At 47.2% G+C, this 24922-nt stretch overlaps 1 protein-coding gene across 4 annotated transcripts in view; it reads right to left on the reverse strand.

Moving 5' to 3' along the window:
• Nucleotides 1–8511: 8511 nt before the first annotated feature.
• The window catches only part of LOC119966204 (calcium-binding mitochondrial carrier protein Aralar2), a 413059-nt gene continuing 396648 nt past the window's right edge, over nucleotides 8512–24922 (reverse strand). Inside the window, exon 19 of one of the 4 annotated variants that reach the window (XM_038797538.1) lies at nucleotides 8512–9341. In XM_038797538.1, the coding sequence (XP_038653466.1) occupies nucleotides 9182–9341 (160 nt within the window). In that variant the 3' untranslated portion in view covers nucleotides 8512–9181. The remainder of the gene's footprint in view (nucleotides 9342–24922) is intronic. The other 3 variants (XM_038797535.1, XM_038797537.1, XM_038797536.1) reach the window with 3 other exon arrangements.

A 24922-nucleotide genomic window follows, 5' to 3' on the forward strand; every position in this document is an offset into this window, starting at 1 on the left:
AACCTGTACATCTTTGGACTGTGGGAGGAAATGAAATGAAATGAAAATCGCTTGTCACAAGTAGGCTTCAATGAAGTTACTGTGAAAAGCCCCTAGTCGCCACATTCCGGCGCCTGTTCGGGGAGGCTGGTATGGGAATTGAACCGTGCTGCTGGTCTGCCTTGGTCTGCTTTAAAATCCAGTGATTTAGCCCAGTGTGCTAAACCAGCCCCTAAACTGGAGCACCCAGAGGAAACCCACACAGACACGGGGATTTCAGATTCATGCTGGAGGCCATAGTACAGGAAGTGGAAAGGAAAAGAAAAGTAATCCTTATGCACACTCAGACAATCCTCCAGACATACATTTAGGATAGAAACTAGTAGTCATGGAATGCCAGGGGTCTGACCCCAGGGATCTGGCTACAGTGGGGGAAAAGTTCCATGACTTCATATGAGTGTCCAAGTTCAGTGAATGCATCATCAAAAAACATCTCTTACCCACCGCAGCACCAATTTAACATACTACGAAAAGCACTAAAAACCCATCATCAATCTCTCGCAACCAGAACTCATGCCTAGCATTGATTTGTTGTACCTCAGCCTCACAAACGTACCACCACTTCAAGCCTCATACGTACATCTCAGTTTTGACATGCTTCTAGCTAGGACAGCCACAAATACATTGCAACACTGACCGGTATTCTATCCACCTTTGTACAGGACAACGTGGTATGTAACTGCGGGAAGCAGCAAAAGACTGGTTGGGGACAGGCACAGCTTCATGTCACCAGCTCCTTGGAGAAAATGGCTTTGCCTTATTGGTGCAATGGTCACTAAGACTATTGCAGCTGTCATACAGAATTACGAATTCAGAGATCTTCTGAAATCCCACTTCACCGTCACCCCATAATCATGCACAATGTACCAACTATAGTTAATGGCCCAAACTTTCAGGCGGTTGTACCTCAGAAACCACCCCCCCCCCCCCCACCCAAAAAAAAGATGCAATGGGGAAACCCCTCGTAAGTTGCCACACACTGACTGCAAGAATTTCCCACGACGTTTGGGCTATTACCCTCTGAGACTGGATGGCTTTGATGAAACTGCTCACAGTACTCCCAGAGCAATCTCATCAAGTTCCTGTACAATTGAAGCAAGACCCCACTACTCTTGTACTCAAATTCTCTTGCGATAAAAGTTAACGTTCCATGAGCCTTCCTAATAGCTTGCTGCACCTGCTTGCTAGCCCTCAGTGACTTCTGGACAAGGACCACAGGTCCCTTTGTCCATTTACACTTTCTGATTTCTTACCATTTAGAAAATACTCTGCACATCCGTTCCTTCCACCAGAATGTATTACCTCATATTTTTCCACATTATATTCCATCTGCCATGTTCCTGTCCAGTCACTAAGTGTGTCCAAATCATCCTGTAGCTGCTTTAATATCTTGCTCACAGCACACATTCCCACCTAGCTTTGTATCATCCGTAAACAGGGAATTATCACATTTGGTCCCCACATCCAAATCATTGATATATATATATATATATATATTGTGAACAGCTGGGTCCCAAGTTCTGATCGTTGTAGTACCCCACTAGCCACAGCCTGCCAATGCATGAATGACCTGTTTATTTCTACTCTGTTTTCCACCTGTGAGGCCAATCCTCAATCCATGAGAGTATGTCGCCTCCTTTGCAATATGCTTTTATTTTCTAATTAATCTCCTGTGGGGGACTTTATCAAAAGCCTTCTGAAAATCCAAATATACTGCATCCATCGACTCTCTTTTATCAATTTTGTTAGTAACATCTTCAAAAAACTCCAAAAGGTTTGTCAAACATGATTTCCCATTTGTATTCATGCTGACTATACCCAATCAGATTACGATTATGGTTGCTGCAGATATTGCTGACTGAGGTTGAAGTAGGAGAAATGTTGTCCTGGAAGACCTTAGGTGGGTCTGGCATTCTGTCATGAGCCTTCCATCTCTTCTGAGAACAGTTTTTCCTCTGTTACTTCTGCTCCACCTCTGTGTCATGCTGAGGCCCAAGAGAACCTATCCGTAACCTTCATCACTTAGGGAGTTCAGTAGCCTTTCAATTCCACACTACTCTCTTCTGAGTAAAAGAACGTGTGAACTCCTCCAACAACACAGTACTGATTAATGCTGCAGCAAAGTCAAAAACAGTTCAGCTGAAATTTGCACGACAAGCCCTTTAAATGGTGCTGCTGGTGGGGGGAATCAACATGATCAACTGTGTGCATTCAAGGTAGGATGTTAACAGGACCTATGTGAAGTCCAAAATGCCAGGCACTGTGCCAAATTAGAGTTAAGCATAGATAGCATCACGATCAGCCCACCCTGAACAGGACAACAATCATGCTATCATCCTTTCAAACATGGCAATTGGCACAAATTTTGCCCAATGTCATCAGGAGCGAGACCATGTCATTTGCTTCATCTCCCGGTTCCCTAGCAATGAAATCAGTGGGACAATGGGTCTGTAGAATGCGCGGTAAGCCCACGCGTTGACGATAGTAGAAATGAACGAACAAGGGGCAGAATTTTCCCAGGAATCGACGGGGGCAGGAATCACGCCGCGCCAGTCGGTGTGCCCCCCGCGGCGATTCTCCGGCCCGCGATGGGCCAAAGTCCCGCCGCTGTCAGGCCTCTCCCGCCGACGTGGTTTAAACCACCTCTGGTGCTGGCGGGAGCAGGCGGCACGAGCGGGTCCTGGGGGGGGCGCGGGGCGATCTGATCCCGAGGGGTGCCCCCACGGTGGCCTGGCCCGCGATCGGGGCCCACTGATCGGCGGGTGGGTTTGTGCCGTGGGGGCACTCTTTTTCTTCCGCCGCCATCACGGCCTCCACCATGGCGGAGGCGGAAGAGACCCCCTCCACCGCGCATGCGCCGCGGTGACGTCAGCGGCCGTTGACGCTCCGGCGCATGCACGGACTCAAGCCGGCCGACAAAGGCCTTTCGGCCGGCCGGGTCGCCAAAGGCCGTTTGCGCCGGTCGGCGGAGCGGGATCCACTCTGGCATGGGCCTAGCCCCTAAAGGTGCGGAGAATTCCACACCTGTGGGGAGGCCCGACGCCGGAGTAGTTCTCGCCACTCCGGTACGCCGGGACCACCCGCCCCACCGGGTAGGGGAGAATCCAGGCCCAGGTTTATTACAATACAATTCTCAAACTCCTACACTCCCTTAAGGGTTTCTTTCCCCACCCTTCTCCCAGGCTGGGGTGTTTATATAAGATAGGGTTCTCCTTGTTAAGGGGAAGCCCCACCCCCTTATACGGGAAGTTCATATTCCCGGGAGGTCATGGGAAAATATATGGGATGATCCTGGGACCTCTATTGGGGTATAACACTTCTTCCCTCCTTAGTACGGAGCAATGTCCACATCCCTGGGTAAGTGCGGCAGGCATTTTGACCACTTCGCCTATAGATGGCGCTCAGACGCAGACCTTGCAGCGTCAGGAGACCCGGGAGCGGCATTTGTGAAACGGGCTTTTGTGCAGCGGCGGCATTTTTGATGCAGCCATGAGAGCTGACATGGGCACCTCCGACGGTCCCTCCTAGAACATCCATCTCGGTTTCCGAATCAGAGCAAGGCGGTTCTTCATCCAGCATCTTTGTGTCCTCAAATATAACCTCTGGATCCTCGACAGCTGGAGGCGACGGCGGCAGGGCAGCGGTGAGGATGGCACAACTGGGACGTCTGAATCAATGGTCAGAACGGTTGGAGTACCTGTCACGCGGCTTCGGAGGTGGTCCACGAAGCAATTCGACTCACAGCCCTATATCCGTATTTGATAGGAAACCAGACCCATTTTCGACAACACAACGCCCGTGATCCAAGCGGCCTCATCGCCACGATTCCGGACGTGTACCGCGTCTCTTGGGGTGTACCCGTGCGGCGGCCTGCGTCCACCTCGGTTCGGTCCTCAACGTTGCAGACTTTCCTGCCAATATCCGGGAAGACGAGACTCAAACCGGTGCGGAGGCAGTGACCCATCAACATCATGCCTGGCGCAATGCCCATCACGGCATGTGAAGTTGACCGGTAGCAGAATGACAACCTTGCTAAGCGGGTCTCCTAGGAACCCGATGTCTGCTTTTTCATTCCGAGCTTTAAAGTTTACACTATCTGCTCGGCCAACCTATTCGAAGCCGGGTGGTATTGGGCGGTGCTCACGTGATAGATCCCATTGGCAGACACGAATGCCGCAAATTCCGTACTCGTAAAAGCCGTACAATTGTTTGATACCAGCACCTTGGATATGCCATGCATGCTGAAAATGTGCCAGAGTTTCTCTATGGTGGCCCGGGCCATCGTCGCCTGTGGGGACCTCCATCCACTTGACAAGGGCAAGGAACATTTCACACTGAAAAGAGACCCGCAAAGTCTATATGGAGGAGACCATGAACGACCCGGACATTCCCACAGGTGGAGGGGCATTGCTGGAGGCAACTTCTGGTGTGCCTGACACTGAGCGCAGCACTGGGCCACCCAATCTATGTTCACGTCAATGCTGGGCCACCAAACGTAGCTGCGAGCTCACATTTTCATCTTCAACATGCCTGGGTGTCCATTATGGAGGTCCATCAGGACCGGGCCACATCTACGTTCAGGGAGTACCACGTGGGTCCCTCAAAGGAGCATGTAGTCTTCTATTCTAAGCTCCTGCATCCTTGTAGTGTGGCCTTCAGGTCCTGCAGTGAAGCCTTGTGCTGAGCCCCATACTGCACCAGATGGCAGAAGCGGGTTAGCTGAGGATCAGTTTGGGGACACCAGTAGATGCGTGACTGGTAACGTCCATAAAATGGATTGTGGCAATGACCTCGGTGGTGCCACTAGTGTAGCTGGCCTGGTCGGCAGAGGCAGACGGCTTAACACGTCGGCGTGGGAAACCTTGGCCTCAGGGCGGTGTTCCGAAACACAGTCATATGCTGCGAGCACCAATGCCTTGCTAGATGTGGCGGAAGCAATGGGGGGAGAATTGCTCAATCTTCCTTGAAGAGCCCTAGGAGGGACTTGTGGTCCGCGAGAACGGTGAAGCGATGCAAGTAGACATATTTGAATAAAATTCTTGACCCTGACATTCTTCTCATGTCTGCATGGGTCTCACCTCCACAATCCAAAGATGTGCAGGGTAAGTGGATTGGCCACATTAAATTGCCCCTTAATTGGGGCAATGAATTGGGTACTCTAAATTTAAAAAAACAAATAAATAAATAATTTCTTGACCCCAAACACGACAGCCAAACCCTCATTCTTGATTTGAGCATATCGCTTTTCTGCATCGGCCAACATTCTTGAGGCGAGGGTGATGGGACGTTCAGATCTGTTGTCCATGGTTTGGGCCAGCATGGCCCTGGCTCCATACGGAGAAATGTCGCAGGTCAACAGGAGTGGTCGTGACGGGTTGAAGTGGGTGAGCAGTCTTGATGAGGTGAGCTGTTGGGAGGGGGGTGCTAGGGTAGTGGCCAGGTTTGGGAGGGAAGTGCCAAAGTAATTCACCAGGCCCAGGAACGGTCGGAGTTCCGTTGGACCACCTGACATGGGAGCCTGGTAAATTGCCTGTACCTTTTCATCACTGGGTGCAAGCCTTAGCAGTCTACGCGATAGCCGAGGTAAGTTACTTCGGCAACGTTGAAGACACATTTCTCCTGCCAAAGGCAGACATTGGCTTCCTCAAAACGCATCAGCATCTCGGTCAGGTTTTGTAGGTGCTCCTAGTTGGACGTGCCCGTGATCAGGATGTTGTCTAGTTAGACCGCCACTTGAGGTAGACCACGCAGGATGTTCTCCATTATGCGCATGCGGAATATTGTGCACTCAGAGGAAACTTCAAAGGGCAGCTGGGTGTATTCATATAGCCCCCTATGCATGCTCACGGTTAGGAAGCATCTGGACCCAAGGACCAGGACCAACTGGAGGTAAGCATGACTCATATCGAGTTTCATAAACGTGCAACCTCCGCTGAGCTTCGTTCAAAATTCTCGATCCGAGGGACTGGACAATGGTCTAGTTGAGACACACAGTTGACCGTCATTTTATAGTCAACACACAAATGCACTGATCTGCAGGACAACCGGCACCGCCCTGTCGGAGAATTCCACCAGGCATATGATGCCCAAATTCTCCATCTGGTCCAATTCAGCGTCAACGATCGTAAGGTGTACGGGACAGGTCGGTCATGGACGTAGTGTGGTTGAGCCATCAGGTCAACACTTATTTGAGCCACAGCCCTTTTTATGGTGCCCAAGCCATCCTGGAACACTGAAGGAAACCTTGCCAGAACCCCTTCATGCGGCACACTTTCTGCCAATCTAACCACAGGTGGCATAACCAGTCATGCCCCAACAAGCTCGGACCACTCCTGGGGACTACCGCCAGAGGAAGGTTTGAAGTCTATTGACCATACTCAACCAAAACTGTTGGAAGTGCTATTGCCAGTGGTTCCCCGTATATGTGGCCAGCCTTGCGTTGGTGTCCAACAGGGTCAGTGATTGAAGGCCGGACCAAATGCGGTCGAACGTACAGTGACTGTACTGTCACTGCCGTCCCAGTGTCGAGTTCCATGCAGATGGGGTGTTCATTAATTTGTAGGGAGATCTGAATGGGCACCACTCTCGGTGCGGCCATGCAGGGTATCTACCGGTAGATGCTGTCGGCGCCTTCCACATAGTAAGCCCTGTCACGCGAGGGGCGGTCATGCCTGGCGGGTCGGTGGTCGGGTAGATCCTCCTGGGGCCTCATGATCTCTGCGGCCTGTTGCATCCCCAGATGGTCGGTGGGCCTATTCCTGTTCCTCATGGTCGGGGTAGAATGTCCAGCGGCGTTCCCAGCCTCTAGCAGGTGTCCCACTGTTGTGGACCGTCTTCCTTAGTTCAAGCTGAATGTGATTGGTGCTTGCTGTGGCATCTCAGACTGAGTGCCACCAGTCCTTGGAGTTCCTGGACCCTTTGTCGACACTTTCTCTGGAGCTGGCTATCTCCACCGTGCGTTGCAGGTCCAGGTGGGCCTCAGCTAGTAATTTGCGGTTCAGGGTGGCATTGCGGAGTCCACACACCAAGAGGTTCCAGAGTCTCATTCAATGTCGCTCCAAATTCGCAGGTCTCAGCCAAATTTCCGAGGTTGGCCAGGAAGTCACTCACCGACTCGGCCTGGGCCTGAGCAACCATGTGGGACCAGAAACGACGCACGATGAGCAGTGATTTTGGATCTAAATGCTCCCCCACTAGGATCACTAGGGTGGTGAACGACAGGATCCAGGTGAGTCAGGTTCTTTACCACACTGTAGGTAGGCCCTCCACAAGCCATTAGCAATGCCACAGTTTGTCTCTCATCGCATTGTTTGAAAAAGATATTTCATGCGTTCCATGTATTGCCCCAATCGTCTGCACCTGCATTGAAAGGTTACAGCTTTCCTATATGCGGCATTTTGGCAGTTAGTAGTGGGGCCTCCCAAAGCCTAGCAGAGGTGGACCGTGTGTATGCGTTGCACAGTGTCAACGGCAGCTCAACTGAATCCTCATCACCAGTGTTGAATCCGTGGTAAGCAGAGCGCACAGACAATAGTAGAAATTAACGAACAAGGTTTATTACAATACAATTCCAAAACTCCTCCACTCCCCAAAGGGTTTCCTTCCCCGACCTGCACCCAGGCCAGGGATTTTATAAAAGCTGGGGCTCTCCTTGTTAAGGGAAGTTCATATTTCGGGGAGGTCATGGGGAAACGTATGGTCTTGATCTCAAGACCTCTATTGCAGTTAGAATAGGTTCATTCACAATCCTGTAATCTGATTGTTTAAGGATGTGCACAGTTGCTTGACCTACTCACACAGATTCCAGCCACTTAGAGAGTCTTTGAATCTCCTACAAGACATCATCTTAGAGAGCCTTTGAATATTCTGCAGATAGCACCTTGCTGGGCAAAAATCTATGGACCATTTATGGCCAAATGTGAGTCTAAGGGATGTCCACTCAAGCAAAATTTGGCCCTTCTTTATATCACATATAAGTTAACTAAGAAATGCGATTCAAGCCTTAAATGCTGAGAAGCTTCGATAATAGAAATGCATAGCATTTAACCTGGTCTGTGCAGAGAACTAAAATTAATACAAAATGGGTAAGAATATATTGTTCAGGATCCGTTTTGACAAGTCATTATATTTTGATCAAAATTTACGTCTGGAGGTTTTGGAATGGAATGTCATGACTGGATTTTCTAATGTGTGCAGTAGAAAAATATACTTCTGGTAAGTATCTTTTAGATCCTAAAATTGAATTACGCACAAGTATTGGACATGTTAGCTATGAGGATTTTGAATCGGATTTGAAGCAAACAGCAATCCTTGCATTTCTCATGTAGTATATTATATCTACAAATAATATATTAGATAACAGGGTGCTATTTTATCACCAGCAGACAAGTTCATAAACAGCTGAATAAATTCTGCAACATGTTAATTTTATGTGTTTATGTATACCCAAATAACAGTTAAACCAACTTCAAACATAACTGGAATGTTTAAATGATTGCGGTCCATCACAATTTTCACAAATGACTTCAGCAACTTCGCTTTCAATTTAACAGTGAACATTCCTTCACATTTAATAAATTGAACTGATTGGCTATATTTGGTGTTCTCGTGGTTCATTCTCAAGTAATCAAACTGCAAATTTCAATAAAATGCAGATTCCACAGCTCAACAATACTGGTCAGTGTTAGAACAATTCCTTGTTCAAATACAATCAAATCATCTCTACATTACAGTTAAAATTTCAAAATTTCCACTGATTAAAATGGATATTTATTTGAAACATCATAATTTCTGTTGAGCATATGTTAACCCTATACTAAACCAAATAATTCTAAACTCGACCGTACTCTACATTAAATCAGCAACTCGGTCTTTTCAAACAGCTCACTATTCACATGAATATGCATAAAACATCAAGAGGTAAAAGTGAAGCTTTTTTTAATAAATCACAAAACAGAAACAATTCATGCAATTGTGCAATCTGTACCAATTAACCAGTTTTGCATCAAATCACAAAAATAAAAGCATCTCACATGTTAATAGCTGTCAAAGAGCTGTAAACTAAAATGTGTTGCCTCATACCTTCACTACCCAAGGCCACAGAAAGTCTTTACATTTTTGCTCTAGCTTTAGAATCACAGGATCATTGTGGATTGGATGACGAAAATCGTGGTAAATAAAGTCCAAATTTACGTTCAACTCCAGAAAATGTAGAAATGACTAACTTGTAACCACCAATATAGTCCTGATTCCGGCCAGATAAGCTAAATCTAGAACGTGGTAGCGAACCCTTTCCACGTTTTCTGCAATTATTAGGAATGGAAAGAAAGGTGAAATAAAAGACAACATAGATTAATTAGATAAATATATATTATGAATTCCAAAGCAATTTATAGCTTTAAGCCCAGTGAAAACTTTTTCTTTACCCCAAGTACAAGAAACAAATTAACTGAAACCACAAAGTCCTGCATTAACATATAACTGATATTTTCTATTCTCTGGAGAAGCTGTGGAGGGGCAAGGGATAAACGATGAATGAAGAGAAAACTGCTTATTGAGAACTCAGTTCTGAAGTGGTGCTAGAGTTCTCTATGTGCTAGATTGTCAACTTCAAGTCACATGGAAGCCAGGTGATCCATTGAAATAATTTGCTCCCAACTCCCCAATATATTCTGAATTAATCTAAGGTTTTCACTTCCACTAACCTATCCTGAACACCATTCCATGTGTTGATCATTCTTTGTGTGAAGTTGCTTTTCCTAGGATCTGTCATACACTTTATTTTCACCAATTTGAATCTACATCTCTTGTTTTACTATCCTGGTGTATCTCAAAGTAGTGCTTCTTGTATAATTCTATAATTATTCTTCCAAGTTTTCCCTTTACAAGACTAAAAGATGTCCAGTTTCTCCAGTCCTTCCTTGTTACTCAATTCTTTGATGCTGAGGAGCTGTGGCTTGTCTTAACTACCCTCATGATTTAATTGTTTCCCTCATGTCTTGACCAAAAGTGAACACAGTACTCAAGTTATGGGACGATTTGGGCATTTTGGGGTTTTAGTATCTCATACTCCATTGATCTAATTATCTGTTATTGAAAGTGGGAGTGGAGGTTATGTTTTTGCCCATTTGCTAATCTATTTGTCTGCAATCAATGTATCTCAACCACTAATGGTTGGATTGCAACAAAACATGGTGCACGGGGTGTGACCCAAGAAAGAACCGATTAGTTTTTGGGGATAATGCAGTTCCAGATCTGGATCTTGAAATTTTTTCAACAATCTGCTAACATTGAGACATAGGGTGAATTGACTTTTGTTAAGGGTGAAGTGACTTGTTTGAAAATGTTATGAGTTTTATTGAGAATGCTGTTGATTGTTTTAGGATATTGTGGATTATCTCAACTGCTGTGGTAAATTTGCCAGAGCTGTCAAAATATGAGCAGAGTTTTCAAGCAGGTTGGTGGATATGGATTGTCCTGAAGCCTCCTCAGTGAGGTGGATGCTCTTAAAAATAAGTTTTCTTCTTTCAGCTTCAACCAGGCAAAGAAAAGCCCCAGGAAAGAGTTGTGTAATTATAATAAGGTTAACAACGCAGTGTGGCAAAGGTATGCACACTACTGAGTCCCCTCTTCGCTTATTAAATAAATGATTGCTTTGTTTGATAATTTGACATGTTAAAACTGATTCTACTATCGTAAACAAATAACATTCTGCTTCACCTTGTGCAATTTTTACACCATTCATAATGCATACATGCATATTACCTCCCATTTCATTATAATAAATCTCCAATTGCTCATAAATTACCCTTTTGTAGATTTTAAGTTTGAAAACAGCACAGATGAACTGTAGAGAACTTGTTCATATTACACAACTGTTTCTGTAGTTGTATGAAAGGTATTCCTGTTTTCGACAATGTTAGAAATCAAAGCAATTTTAAGTTGAAATATACATCTGACTAATCTGAACTTTACTGGAAAATATATACTGGTGAAAAATACATAAATAATTGCTAACTGTGGCAAACGACACATTTAAATACAGGTTTATTTTGATTAGGGTCATCATAAGATTTTGGACCTTTAGCTCAAATGGATGATTGGTGAACAAATTCAGGTTACTACTTATATTACCTAATGTGTGAATGGAGAACCATTCGATCATACTACTGTATGTTTATCACTGTATGTTTTTCACTGAAAACTATTTGATCAATGATGTAGAATGGATATACATTTTGGTTCTTATCAGGTCTTCGAAATGGGGGAGGCAATAGCCAGGTTGCCAGGGCCGTTCCTGGGCATGGCCTTCACCACCCAGGGGCTATTCTTACCTGTGCGCCCTGATAAGACCATAAGACATAGGAGCAGAAGTAAGGCCATTCGGCCCATCGAGTCCACTCCACCATTCAATCATGGTTGATTTCAGCTCCATTTACCCGCTCTCTCCCCATAGCCCTTAATTCCTCGAGAAATCAAGAATTTATCAATTTCTGTCTTAAAGACACTCAACGTCCCGGCCTCCACCGCCCTCTGTGGCAATGAATTCCACAGACCTACCACTCTCTGGCTGAAGAAATTTCTCCTCATCTCTGTTCTAAAGTGACTCCCTTTTATTCTAAGGCTGTGCCCCCGCGTCCTAGTCTCCCCTGCTAATGGAAACAACTTCCCTACGTCCATCCTATCCAAGCCATTCATTATCTTGTAAGTTTCTATTAGATCTCCCCTCAACCTCCTTTTTTTTTTTTTTTTTTTTAAATTTAGATTAGCCAATTATTTTTTCCAATTAAGGGGCAATTTAGCGCGGCCAATCCACCTACTCTGCACATTTTTGGGTTGTGGGGGCGAAACCCACGCAGACACGGGGAGAACGTGCAAACTCCACACGGACAGTGACCCAGAGCCGGGATCGAACCTGGGACCTCAGCGCCGTGAGGCGGTTATGCTAACCACTAGGCCACCGTGCTGCCCTCCCCTCAACCTCCTAATCTCCAATGAATGATGTGGTCACCACGACTGTTTTTTGTTTTCAAAGCAAGTAGTGATTTGTGTCGGAGTGACAACACGCCCGCTGGGTGGGAAGAAACATCGGGGTTGAAGTAGCGGTGTCAAGCCTGCTTATTATATTATAAACTATGCTAATATCTGCAAATCAGGCTTGTGCCCTTTCTGGGTATGAGCTGATCTCATCATTGGAGAGGTATGGTGAAGAACCGGAACTGAAATCTCACCAGAACATATCCTGCTTTTGGCCTCTCGTGAGATTTAGAGATCATTACGAGATTTGTGCCCACAGCTAGCACGGCTGCTAAATCACAGCCACTATCTCTACTCTAACAGCTGAAGTAGAAGCATCAGGAATGGAATCTGTGCAACCACGTTATCTTTGAGTTCAGCCCCCTTCAGCTTGTATGTAATTTGGGGCTGGCACCATGTTTGATGCTTGCATGTGTGTTAAGTAACATTCACCCAACACAAATGCCAGCCAATGGCCATCTCCAACAAGAGAGAATCTATCTATCTCCCCATGACATTCAGCAACATTACCATCACTGAATCCCACACTAACAACATCCTGGGAGTTACCATTGACCAGAAACTGAACTGTACCTACCATATAAATAGCGTGACTACAACAACAGGCCAGAGGCTGGGAAGTCTATGAAAAGTAAAACACCTTCTAACTCTCACCCACCATCTAATACCCCGGACAGGCGCCGGAATGTGGCGACTAGGGGCTTTTCACAGTAACTTCATTGAAGCCTACTCGTGACAATAAGCGATTTTCATTTCATTTCATAATAGGCACAAGTCAGGAATGTGATAAAATGCAGCTCGAACAACACTCAAGAAGCCCAACACCATCCAGGACAAAGTAGCCTGCTTGATTGGCAGCCCATCCACCATCTTGAACACGCCCTCCAGCAATGACAGAAAGTGGCAGCAGTATGTATCATCCACAAGATGCACTGTAGAAACTCACCGAGGTTCCTTCAAGGTTCCAAACTGGGATAGTCATGTTCGATCGCAGCAAATCTGTATATGTGGCTTTTTACCTTATCATTTAAACTGCTAACAAATAAGGTGAATGGATGAGGCCCTATTAAAGATCCTTGATGGACTCCATTAGTCACTATCTTTACTCTTTGCCGCTTAGCCACTCAGCCTATTTCCTAGCCAGGTCAATAATTTTCAATTTCATGAGCTTCAAGTTTAGCGAATAGTCTTTTATGAGAAATTTTATGAAATGCCTTGTGTCCAACTAAACAGCATTCATACAGATACCCCTATCCACTACTTAAGTCATCTCTTCCAAACATTCAACCCAATTTGTTACCATTGCCTACTGATAGAAACAACTATTTCCTGATAGATCTGATAGGTAAAAGGCTATTTAATGTAAATATTAAGACCCAGTTTTAATACCCAGTTTAAAATGAGGATTTCAGCACTCATAACCTCAGGTCATGATAAAACACACAGCTTCAACCGAGACACAAAAAGCCTGACACATGCATCAACTAATTGGAGATAAAAACAACATTTTCACTAAGCAAGATGAAAAAGTTATTGTTCTGATGAACATATTTTCAAAGTCAGTTTGACATTAAGAAATGAGCCGTAACAGTAATCAGATCAAGGCCAAGTAAGCACCATAGCAATATGAAGGCACCATTGTCCAGAATGTGTATAAAAGCAAAGTTAGCAGAAAACCAGTAGAAACCAGCCTTGATAAAAGCACAGAATCGCATTCCATAACATACACAAATATTCAAACATGAAACATTCAGAACTTATGTTGCACATTAAGGATTGACAGTTAACCATCGAATCAAATGTATTTGATTCTAACCCAAACCAATTAGGACGACATAGAGGTGTAGACAGATCGCTAAAGACTGATAAGATTCTCCTTAAACATGATGGTCCGTACGGCCATCTTTATCCAGGATCATCCTATACTTTGATCTAACTACTCGCTATCTCTATTTTCATATTTTCACTTTTCCACTCTAACTTTTGAAGTAAACGCAAGCTGTTTTGCTGTAAGCAAGAAACCATTTCTGTATTATTTTGAAAGTTAAATTGTTTATAAGTTACTTCTCTTTAAGTCCTTTTGCTAGCCGGACTTTATGGAGAATAGATTTTTCTCTCAATTGTAATCAAAGAGAGGCAATAAAAGATTCTTGTTTGCATCCGAGAAGTTTAACTCAAATTTCTACTGAGTTTTGGTATCGCAAGACTTCACTAAATCCGCATGGTAGATCTCCTCACCTACCCATGCTGGCTTCCTCTCATCAGCTGAAAACCTTCAGATGTTCAATCATTCTCTTTAATTGTCGGCTTTAGTAAACCTCCTGACAATAGATATTAGTTAACTGGTCTACAGTTCCTTGGTTTCTTTCTTTAACCTTTCTTAAATACTGGCGCGGCGTACATAATTTTCTATTATAAAAATACTTTTATTAAGTCATTTATATATACATTAAGCACAGCCAAAACCAAAACAAACAGGAAGTCATATAACAGATAAATAACATCCCACCCTCCATGCTATTCCCCTCCACCCACCCTGCCTTCACCATTTGTGAACTGCCCCAGTCCTGTATGAGGCACCCCGGCTGCTCGGCCTGTCCCCCCTTCCCTGACAGGGGGCCCCCCACCGCAGCCAACACGGCTGGTTTCCGGGACGGTAGCCCGCAGTCACTCCACTCCATTTTCTACCTCCTCTCTCACTCAGCAGCCACAGCACCAGGTTCACTACTTTTGAAACCACAAGTGAACTACACTGTCCGGAACTCGGTCCATTGGAGGTGGTGAATCTCGGAGGCCCCAGAGAATAGGATGTCATGCCCGCTAATGATATGCCAACTGTACTTTAATTCCGCGCAGCGAGCAACGCATTTACGCCATTTCGGGGTGCCAGAGCATACCGTGATTTTGGCGTCGGAAGCTACTCTCCGCCCAAGTGGAGAATCCCACCCCTGGTCTGTGCACCTGGGGAGTTGCATGGCAGTTTTCTCTCTGAGCGAAACACTGTGCCAATTTTGGTAAGATTCTGTTGCCTGCCTCTTAGGGGTATAAACTTGTTCTATTTCACATTGAAATCTTATTTTGAACATTTCCCACTGATCTTCCCTTGTTTTCCCATTAACAGACTTACACAGTTTACTGTTGGCAGTTTCTGCCTCATTGTTTTGTAATCATTGAATTTAGCTAGATTTAACTAAATCTAGAATCATAACAGTTGTTTCTCATTTTTCCCTTTCAAGGAGCATTTAAATGAGCAGTTGAAATGCCATACCATAAAAGACTATGGGCCATCAGCTGGAAAATGGGATTAAAATAGATCGATGCTTGATGGCCGACACAGACATGATGGACTCTAGAGCCTCTTTCTGTGCTGTAAAACTCTATGACTCTAGCTTCCGACCTTCAGACTGTCATACTCAGCAGAGGATGCACAGGGGGTCCCACCGTGGAAGCCTCCACATGAGGGCCAATCCTACCCCTCCTCACAGACCACCTGACACCAAATCCATTCAACCCCTGAACCATATCCTGCCACCACTACCCCTCTATAAAAGCTAGTGCCATAAAAAGGGGGCCTAAGGGGGGTCTGGTTTCCTTTCCTCCAACTCTGCTGTCTTGGGCTGAAGGCCTCAAGAACTCGCTGCACTGCACTCTCCTCACTTGAACCGAGTCAGCTGTTCAGGCGAGAAAGGTGCAGATTCATTCTAATGTAAGAAAAAAGGAGTGGAGTTGAAATCTGACTATGATTGCCCCTCCTTGGAAGTTCTAGCCCCTTGTTTCATGGATCACAAATTACTAATTTGAAAATGGGTTTGGGGATTTCTGATAAGCCTACGTAAGTGAATGAAGGGAATTTTACCTGAAAGTGGACAAAAAATATGTAATTGAGGTATTAGGCATTGTATATGTTGGCAATGAACACTGCTCACATTGAGAATTATGTTGTGTATATTGTGGGTTGGTTAGCTCAGTCGGCTAGGTGGCAATAGTGTGGTTCAGAATAACGACAACAGCACAAGTTTGATTCTTCTTCCAGCTGAGGTAAACTTGGGACCCACCTCTCATCACTGACAAGAAATGCCAGGAAAAGCAGCTCAGGATGAAGCATCACAGACAATGAGACAAGAACCGATCTTTGGGCAGAGCATACATACCATAATGATATTGTGTAATTATATGAAGTTTACGCAGTGCGTAAATGCACGCGAGAGGTATCCTCAGTCATGCCAAAGGATCCAAAAATAAAAAGTGGGTCGACACTCGCTGACTATAGCTCAAAAAGTAATTTTCAAAGGCTTCACAACTAATCTTTGGCGATCACTCGCTAACGTGTATGATTGTCTACCTAAGAAACTCTGTGTCACTGGTCATGAGTTCTGTGGGTCCTTGTGGAGCTAATGAGCTCAGTCCTAGAGACATTCCTCCAACCACTGGTCCAGGAGTGGGATTGGTCCTTGGACTCAAGATCGCTGGTATTCCTTTCTCAGGCTTCTTTTCCGCACTTCCTCTTGCCATCGAGTGTCCTCAAAGAATTCTGTCCCTTCAATCAGGGGATTCCTCCAAATAGGCTTCTTCTGAGCAAGAGTCTCCCAGGCAATGATGTTAATGTTGCATTTCTTGAGGGAAGCAATCCGGGTGTCTTTGAAGTAGTTCCATTGTCCTCCTCTTGTTTGGGAGCCTTCCTTGAGCTGGGCGAAGGAGATTTGCTTTGGCAGTCGCGACTCTGGCATCCTAAGCACATGGCCGGGCCAGCCAGGTTTGATGGTACCTCTCCAAGGCCTTAAGGTGGTATCTGTACATTCTGAGCCATATAGAAGAGTTGGGAGAATGACTGCCTTGTACCCGAGGATCTTGGTATTAGCACGGATGTTGTGGTCATCGAAGACTGAAGGGAGCACTCACAGATTAGATACGATGTTGGATCACCGCATCGATGTCAGCCTTAGAAGAGAGGTGGCTCCACAGGTAGGGGAATGTTTCATTAGGGAGGGTTTCTCAGTTGATCTTGATGCAGGGAGAAACTGGATCTTGCCCTGGGGATGATTGGAAAAGGACTGGTGTCTTCTTGAGGTTGAGACCGAATCTTCGATATGCTTCGCTGAGGCGTCAAGCTTGACTGGGAGATACTCTTCTAAGAGAGTGGATGGCATTGTCACCCGCACATTGATGTTTCACTATAAAATACCGACATTGCAGAAGGAGCTTGGCATACTTTTACAATTGAACTGAGAATTATTTTTGCCATCAGATACAGAATTAGGTCACATGTTATGTTGAATTAAGATTTGGTTTTCAAAATTACACCTTTTGGTAAGTTTTTTTGGTTTATCAAAATTAGCAGCATTGCTGTTGGGAATGGAAAACTTTGGTATTTTTGTCACCCATTTTCTGCATTGGGTTGAGTGCAAGGGACAATTTAAATATGCAAATTGAGGTCTAGCACTGTTTCCATCGAACTCCTACACAGCAGGAGGCTTTGCCCATCAGGTCCTCACAGGCCCTCCGAAGGAGCATCCCACCCAGGCCCACTCCTTAGCCCTATCCCATAATCCCATGCAACCTGCACATCTTTGGACTGTGGGAGGAAACTGGAGCAGACAGGTGAAAAACGTGCAAACTCCACAGTTACCCAAGGTGGATTCCAACTGGTTGAGGTTGAAAGGTTTCTGTCGTGACAAATATTTCCAGTCACTCAGTGGTCCAGGCCATGAGCAGTTGAATCATTTATTCATGAAATAGTACAACATAGAAGGACATTCTGTCCATCGAGACTGTCCTGACTATATCAAAGTCCAATTTAGTTAGCATAGGTCTCATACCCTTTCAATATCCCCGTAGGCTTTTGCCAAGTATTTATTCAATTTCCTTTTGAAGACTACTATTGAATCTGTATCCAACACAATAAGGTAATGCATTCCAAATCCTAACTGCTTTTTGCATAAGAAAATATTTTTCTCACATTGCCACTGTTTCTTTTTCCAAACACCCTGGGTGGGATTCTCCGTTGACCAATGCCAGAATTGGGAAACGCGTTTGGGTGGAGAATCGGTGCGAACACCGAAATCGTGGCGGGCACGATTTGACACAAAATCACAATTCCCCGTCACCTCGACAACAGCTTGTACAGTAAACACCGTTTACATGTCATTAGCGGGCCTGATCCGGTATGCTCCAGAGCCTCCGCAACTCGCCACCTCCGATGGGCCAAATTTTAGACCGCGCGGTTCACTTGTGCTTTTAAAAATCGTGAAACCAGCATCGTGGCTGATGAGGGAGAGGTGGTAGGAAATCGAGACAGCGACTGTGGGCTGCCAGGCCGGGCACTAACTGGGCTGGCTAGGTGGAAGGGGCCCTGCCTTGGCAGGGATGGGCTGAGTGGCCGGGGTGACCACCCCCAGGGACCGGGGTGATGTCCAGGCACGGACTGCCATTGCCGACGTCTGCAAGACAGCCATCCTGCTGCGTACCCCACTGACCTGGGCTCTGGTTCTGCAGAGTGACACTGGACATAAGGGTGCCCCTATCCACCCACCTCACCCTCCGCCAAAGCAGCCTTCCCACGCGGCCACCACCTGCCGGCAGGCATCACGCGGCCCACTCAAGGGCAATGTCCACTGTAGCTCCTATGGGTTGTAATGAAAATTGGAAGAATATGACATTTGAAACATGAAAGTAACACTGAGAATGCCTGAGATTTTAAATGAAAGGGAAAAGTCTCACGAAGGGTTAACAGCAGGACAAGTAGTTTGAAATACCACAAGACCAAGACAACTCCTTTCCAGATGAAGAAGCTTTAGTAAATTAGGTTTTGGTAACACATAAAGTGGTAGCTACAAGGTAGCAAGGGGATTTTAGTTACAATTATATACATATACTTTAATTTACATTTTTTGTTTTCACACATTTTTAGAAGTTAAACGTTTTAGCAAATAATGAACTTAGAAGGGTCAGGATTTACGTCCCAATTTAGATAAGGTTAGAATACATGTGTGACAGACTGACGCCAGTTGAATGCAGAAAAGTGAGCTGGTTCACTGAGCACAAGTTATGGTAACACTAGGGTTTGATATCAGAACATTTGCTCAAGAAGCAGCAACTAAATTGATGACCTGTCAAGCAGAACCCAATAGTTCAAAGACTAAAAATCTGAAAATGAAGGTGGTATTAGACAAAGAAGCAAGGGTCATGGAGCAGCGAAAGTAATTTGCTTTCCATAAAATTATGAAGCAGCGAAAGAAAGTTACTTTCAATAAAAGGTCATGGAAAAACTAAAGCTAGTCTTAGGGCTATGTTAACCTTGAAAATTCAGCAGCCAGTTCATTCTTCCTCGGTGATGGGACGAGCAGCATTTGAAGACCGAGCAACCCAGCGAATCCATCAGCAGAAGACAGAAAGTTAAAGAACACAGATTGACAAGATAGACTTGAAAGTCTTACAACTGGTCCGAACAAGAAACAATCTTTTTAACTTTCTGTTAAAGTAGTTTTTACCTTTTTAACTTGAAAATAAAATTAAGTTTAAATTGATAAACTGAAAGAGTGGTTATTATTATTATTAGAAAGTTTACTCTGCTTAGCAAGCCGGACCCGTGTGTAAGCTACTGAGTGGTAAGTGATGTGACCATCAATTCACTAGACACACGATTGGAAGTAAACTGTGGTTTTAATAGTCTTACAACTGAACCAGCCTGCGACCAGAGGAACTGAGAGCAGGCTTACGGCTGCAGCACTTTATACTTCCGGTTAGTGGGAGGAACCATGGGCGGAGCCAAGGGTGAAGCCCAGTACAAGCTCCTCATCTCCCCCTATGGGCAGAGCCGCGCAACGGCTCATATACAGGGCCCACAAGGACATAGTACAATGCAATGCAATACAGTGTGAATTACAATGCAGTATAATTCACCACAGTAAGTAAACAGAATCTTCTAGGAAGCTATGGGTTATACCAGGAGATAACTTGAAATAATAGTTTGACCTGATTAGCATCCACCTAAGTCTGCCGAGGAGTCAGGGAAAACAAGGGAATCCCTGGATCACCATTTAGAATTACAGTGCTCTATCGGCTGGGGGAATTCTAAGAATAGAGGTGAGGTTTTTTTACTTCAGGGTGCACCAGTTAGGGTCCACAGAGTGCACTGCTGGCAAGGGCAGAGTCAGCTAATGGTACCCCTAGCATCAGCGACAGGCAAGGGGGGGGGGGGGGGGGCAGAGGTTCCCATGGTGTCGGCCACAAATGAGGCCAGGGGTGCGGGAATGGGTGACATGCAGGGGCAGAGCCCACAGTGCCAACTGGGGGCACCATGTCGCTTATTGCACCTGGTTGGGTACGGGAGTATGCACCATGCTGACACGTTGGCCTTTCACCCCCTGCAGACAATGGATATTGGAATTTAACCAGCAATGGTGGCCTTCCATCTAGTCGTCGCAGCCCTGGACGATGCCCTGTGGCTGTACGAGCTGCCGCTGCTCTAGGAGGAGGAAGCTGCAGCAGTGGAGCATGTAGCAGCAGAGCTTGCCCCAGAGGAACAGGAGGCAGCAGCCCAGGATGGAGAGCCGACCACCCTACAGGCCAAGGAGGAGGAGGTGCAAAGGAGGAACTGCATGAGACCTCATTAGTGACAGCGCCTGTTTTCGAGAACCTGACGGATCGGGAATACCGTCGAAGACTCGTAGGGAGCAGGGAGACAGGGCGACATATCTGCCAGATCATGGCATACCTGGCACTGCGGGGGTTTGGGGAAGGACACCCACTCCCGGTGGCCATCAAGATGGAGGTTGCCCTGAATTTTTATGCCAGGGAGTCCTGTCCAGGATCTCACAGAGCTCTGTGCAGTTGTATTCGCGCCATCACGGAGGCTCTGTATGCCCAGTCGGCACAATACTTCCATTTCAATGTGGACTGACCCCACTGGGATGTCCGGACAGCACGGTTCACCACCATACCTCGGGTCCAGAGGGTGATTGATGGGATGCATGTCCGCCTACCAGCACCTTCAGATGACAGGCCGCGCTACACAAACTGAAAAGGGTTCCACTCATGAACGTGCAGCTGGTGTGTGACCACGAGCTGCACATCATGCATGTCTGTACCCGATACCCGGGCAGTAGAAACGATGCCTTCATCCTTGCACACCAGACGATTCCAGACATGTTCGAGATGCCCCCCCCCCCCCCCCCCCCCCCCCTACCTGCCACAGCTCGGGGGGTTGGCTCCTGGGTGACAGAGATTATCCTCTGCGGTCGAGGCTGATGACGCCTATCCGGAGGACACAGATCAATACCGAGACCCGCTACAACGATACCCATGCAGCAACCAGGAGCGTGATAGAGCAGTGCTTCGGCCTTATGAAGATATGGCTCAGATGCCTGGCCCACTCTTGAAGGGCCCTCCAGACAATGAGAGGGTCGCCCGTACTGTGTGGGGGTCTGCTGCGACCTCCGCAACATAGTGCAGCAGAGGGGCGACATACTGGAGGAGGATGAAGACCAGGCCTCCTCCGACGAGGGTTTAGTGGAGGGCGGGGATTGGCAGGACATGGGGCGCAAGCAGACACAGGGGGCCGCATGACATGTGCGCCAGGGCCAACGGGCACGGGACACTCCGATCGTTTCCAGGTTCGCTGACCTGGGTGGTGGGGGGGGGGGGGAAGAGGAGGAACTGGCCAGGGGCACGGACACATCGTCCTCCCCACCACACACCCTACCCCTCACCCCCCCAGCCACCCACTTGTTTGCAAACTCCCCCCCTCCCCCCCCCATGATACGTATCTGCCGCACTACAGTACTACACAGTGCAGTCCCTGGGTTCGCAGTAATACCGAGTCTGGTCCATGGGATGGAGGATGATAACCCACTCTAGTGCATCGCATTGTTTGACAACGCTTGACTCCTGCCCACGGTAGCACTTTTCACTCTCCACTTGGGTGATCCCTGCATGCGAGCTGGCCATTCCATCACACAGTGCCACTGAAATTCTGGGGTGGCAGAGGTGGAACGGTGGGGGTGGAGAGGGGAGGAGCCCAGGCCATCCACAATGTCTGCCTTCCACAACACCCGCTGCGCACACCCTCTCTGGCCAGCCCAGACCAGCCGACCCCTCACACCCATCTGACAGAGCACCAAGGCATGTTGTAACTGTGTGAACAGGTATATAATCTGACAACATATATACAGGGTCGTGCCCTAGCCCCTATAACTAAACTGTGCCCTGCACCCATGCCAACTTAACTGGGGTCTAACTTTCTGGCCTTACGGACTAAACACTACATCTAGGTGGATCCCCAGGCGGTATATCAGAGGTGGAGGCGGCCTGCTCTGATTACTGCCCAGCACCCTGGGACGCCATTGGCGGCGTCTTCTGGGGTGACGGGGCCTGGATGGACCCGGCTGTTGCTTGGGTGTCCCATGTGGCGTTCTGCCCGCTGCCCACCAGATGCGCCAGAGACAGGAGGGGGTTGGGGAAGACTTTGAGGTGCTGCAGTGCTCCACCATCTTCTCCTCCTTCCTCGGGTACCTAATGGCCTCCAGGCTCCTCCATGAAATGGGGGTGCGAGTGGAGCTATCTCCTGAGGCTCCCCTGCCACCTGGCGCTGCCAGTCCTGAAGATCGGCTCTGGCTACAGCTCCGCCTTCAACACCATTATCCCGACAAGATTAATAACCAAACTCTGCAATCTTGGACTTTACTCCTCACTTTGCAGCTGGATCCTTGACTGCCTCACCAACGGACCGCAATCTGCCAGGATAGGTAACAGCAGCTCCTCCACAATAGTCCTCAACACTGGGGCCTGCAAGGATGTGTCCTCAGTCCTCTACTGTACTCCCTGTACACACATGACTGTGTGGCAAGATTTAACTCCAACTCAATCTATAAGTTTGCGGATGATACGACTGTGATGGGCCGTGTCCCAAACAACGATGAATCAGACTACAGAAGGGAGATAAATCACTTGGTTGCATGGTGTACCGAAAACAACCTCTCTCTAAATGTCGGAAAGACCAAGGAACTGATCATCGACATCAGGAAGCGGAGCACGACACACACTCCCATCTGCATCAATGGCTCCGAAATGGGGATGGTCGATAGCTTTAAGTTCCTGGGGTGTCATCATCACCAACAGTCTGTCCTGGTCCACTCACATTGATGCAACAGTCAATAAAGCCCAACAACGTCTCTACTTCCTGCGGAAGCTAAAGAAATTTGGCATGTCTGCATTGACTCTCACAAACTTCTACAGATGTGCCAGAGAGAGCATCCTATCCAGCTGCATCACAGCTTGGTATGGCAACTGCTCGGTCCAAGATCGCAAGAAACTGCAGAGTGTGGTGAACTCAGCCCAGCGCATTACACAAGCTTGCCTCCCTCACATGGATTCTGTCTACACCTCCCGCTGCCTCAGGAAGGCAGACAGCATTATCAGAGACCCCTCCCACCCAGGAATTGCCTTCTTCCGGACTCTTCCATCAGGCAGTAGGTACAGAAGTCTGAAGACCCCCACATCCAGACATAGGAACAGCTCTTCTTCCCCACAGCTACATGGCTCCTCAATGACCCCCCCTTGGACTGATCTGTTCCCTGTAAGAACACTATTCACGACGCCCTATGCTGCTCTTCCTCATGTATTTGCTTTCTTTGGCTCCTTGTTCCGCACTGTAACCAATCATTGTTTGTCGATGTACCATCTGTCAATGTACTCTGTTGATTATTCTTTTCGTCTATTATGCATGTACTATGTACGCAGGTTCCCTCGGCCACAGAAAAATACTTTTCACTGTACTTCGGTACATGTGGCAATAAATCAAATCAAATCAAATCAAGATCTCACCTGGGGTACAACTGTGTTAGTGCTGTCTGGGTTGTGGTAATTTGTTGTGTCTGTCCATAGTGACTGTGAATACTATAGTCAGGTTGTCTGTTTAACCCATTCCATTCATTCCTCTCCTGCTGCAGCCCACACTGCCTGTGTTTGCCCTACTACCGTGGCATGCATGGTCGGCTTCACCACCTGCTCCTGCATGCGGTTGGACTCCTCCAGTTGCATCTGCAGGTGCTGGATGCTCTGACAACAACCCCTCATGTAGTCCCTGGCTCTGTGACTGCATCGCCACGATCGATGGGACTGTCCATTCCAGAAGTCCGAAATCTATCTGGAAGGCAGCTAGTCCCTGGGGCCGGCTTGTCCTCAGACTGTCCGGTCCCTCAGATGTTCCTATCTCCACATGCTGAACCAGAGTAGCTGTATAATGCGAGTGTCCCAGGAGCCTCGTCACTAAAGTGCCCAACCAAGGTGAGTATCTCTGGGATGCTGGAGGGCTTTGGAGACAGCTGTGGCGGGATATCCTCGGACTCGAGCTCCGGGGTCTCTTGGATTTCGGGTCGAGGGTTGCCATCCGGACTGGTGTCCTCCTCACTGCTTGGCTCATGGGGGGGCTCTGACTGTGGCACCGGCTGGGGGCAGGGGAGACCAGATGGACTCGCCCCATCACCAGCAGGTCCTGCAAGACACAAGACAAGACACATGATTAGATCGCAACGCCGGGGGTGGTGGGGATGAGGGTGGTGTAGGAGAGAGAGTGATGTGGGGGTGGTGTTGGGGGTTTGTGTTGATTGACACACGTGTCACAGGGAACCGCAAGTAAATGGAGGTCTCACTTCCTTGCTCGCGGCCAATCTCCACCCCGGCAACCTCTCTTTCCTCCGGCCTGCTGACCACGTCCAGGGCCCTTTGCTCTGCCATGGTGAGGGACGCAGGTCCAGAAGCCCCCCTTGTTTCCTCCCGCTCCTAGTGGTTATGGGCGGCCTTCTCCTTTGGAGGGGGGGAGGGGGGGGGGGGAGAGAAACAGACAATGACA

The sequence above is a fragment of the Scyliorhinus canicula genome, chromosome 5 (genome assembly GCF_902713615.1).
Source record: "Scyliorhinus canicula chromosome 5, sScyCan1.1, whole genome shotgun sequence".
In the NCBI taxonomy this organism is placed as follows: Eukaryota; Metazoa; Chordata; class Chondrichthyes; order Carcharhiniformes; family Scyliorhinidae; genus Scyliorhinus; species Scyliorhinus canicula.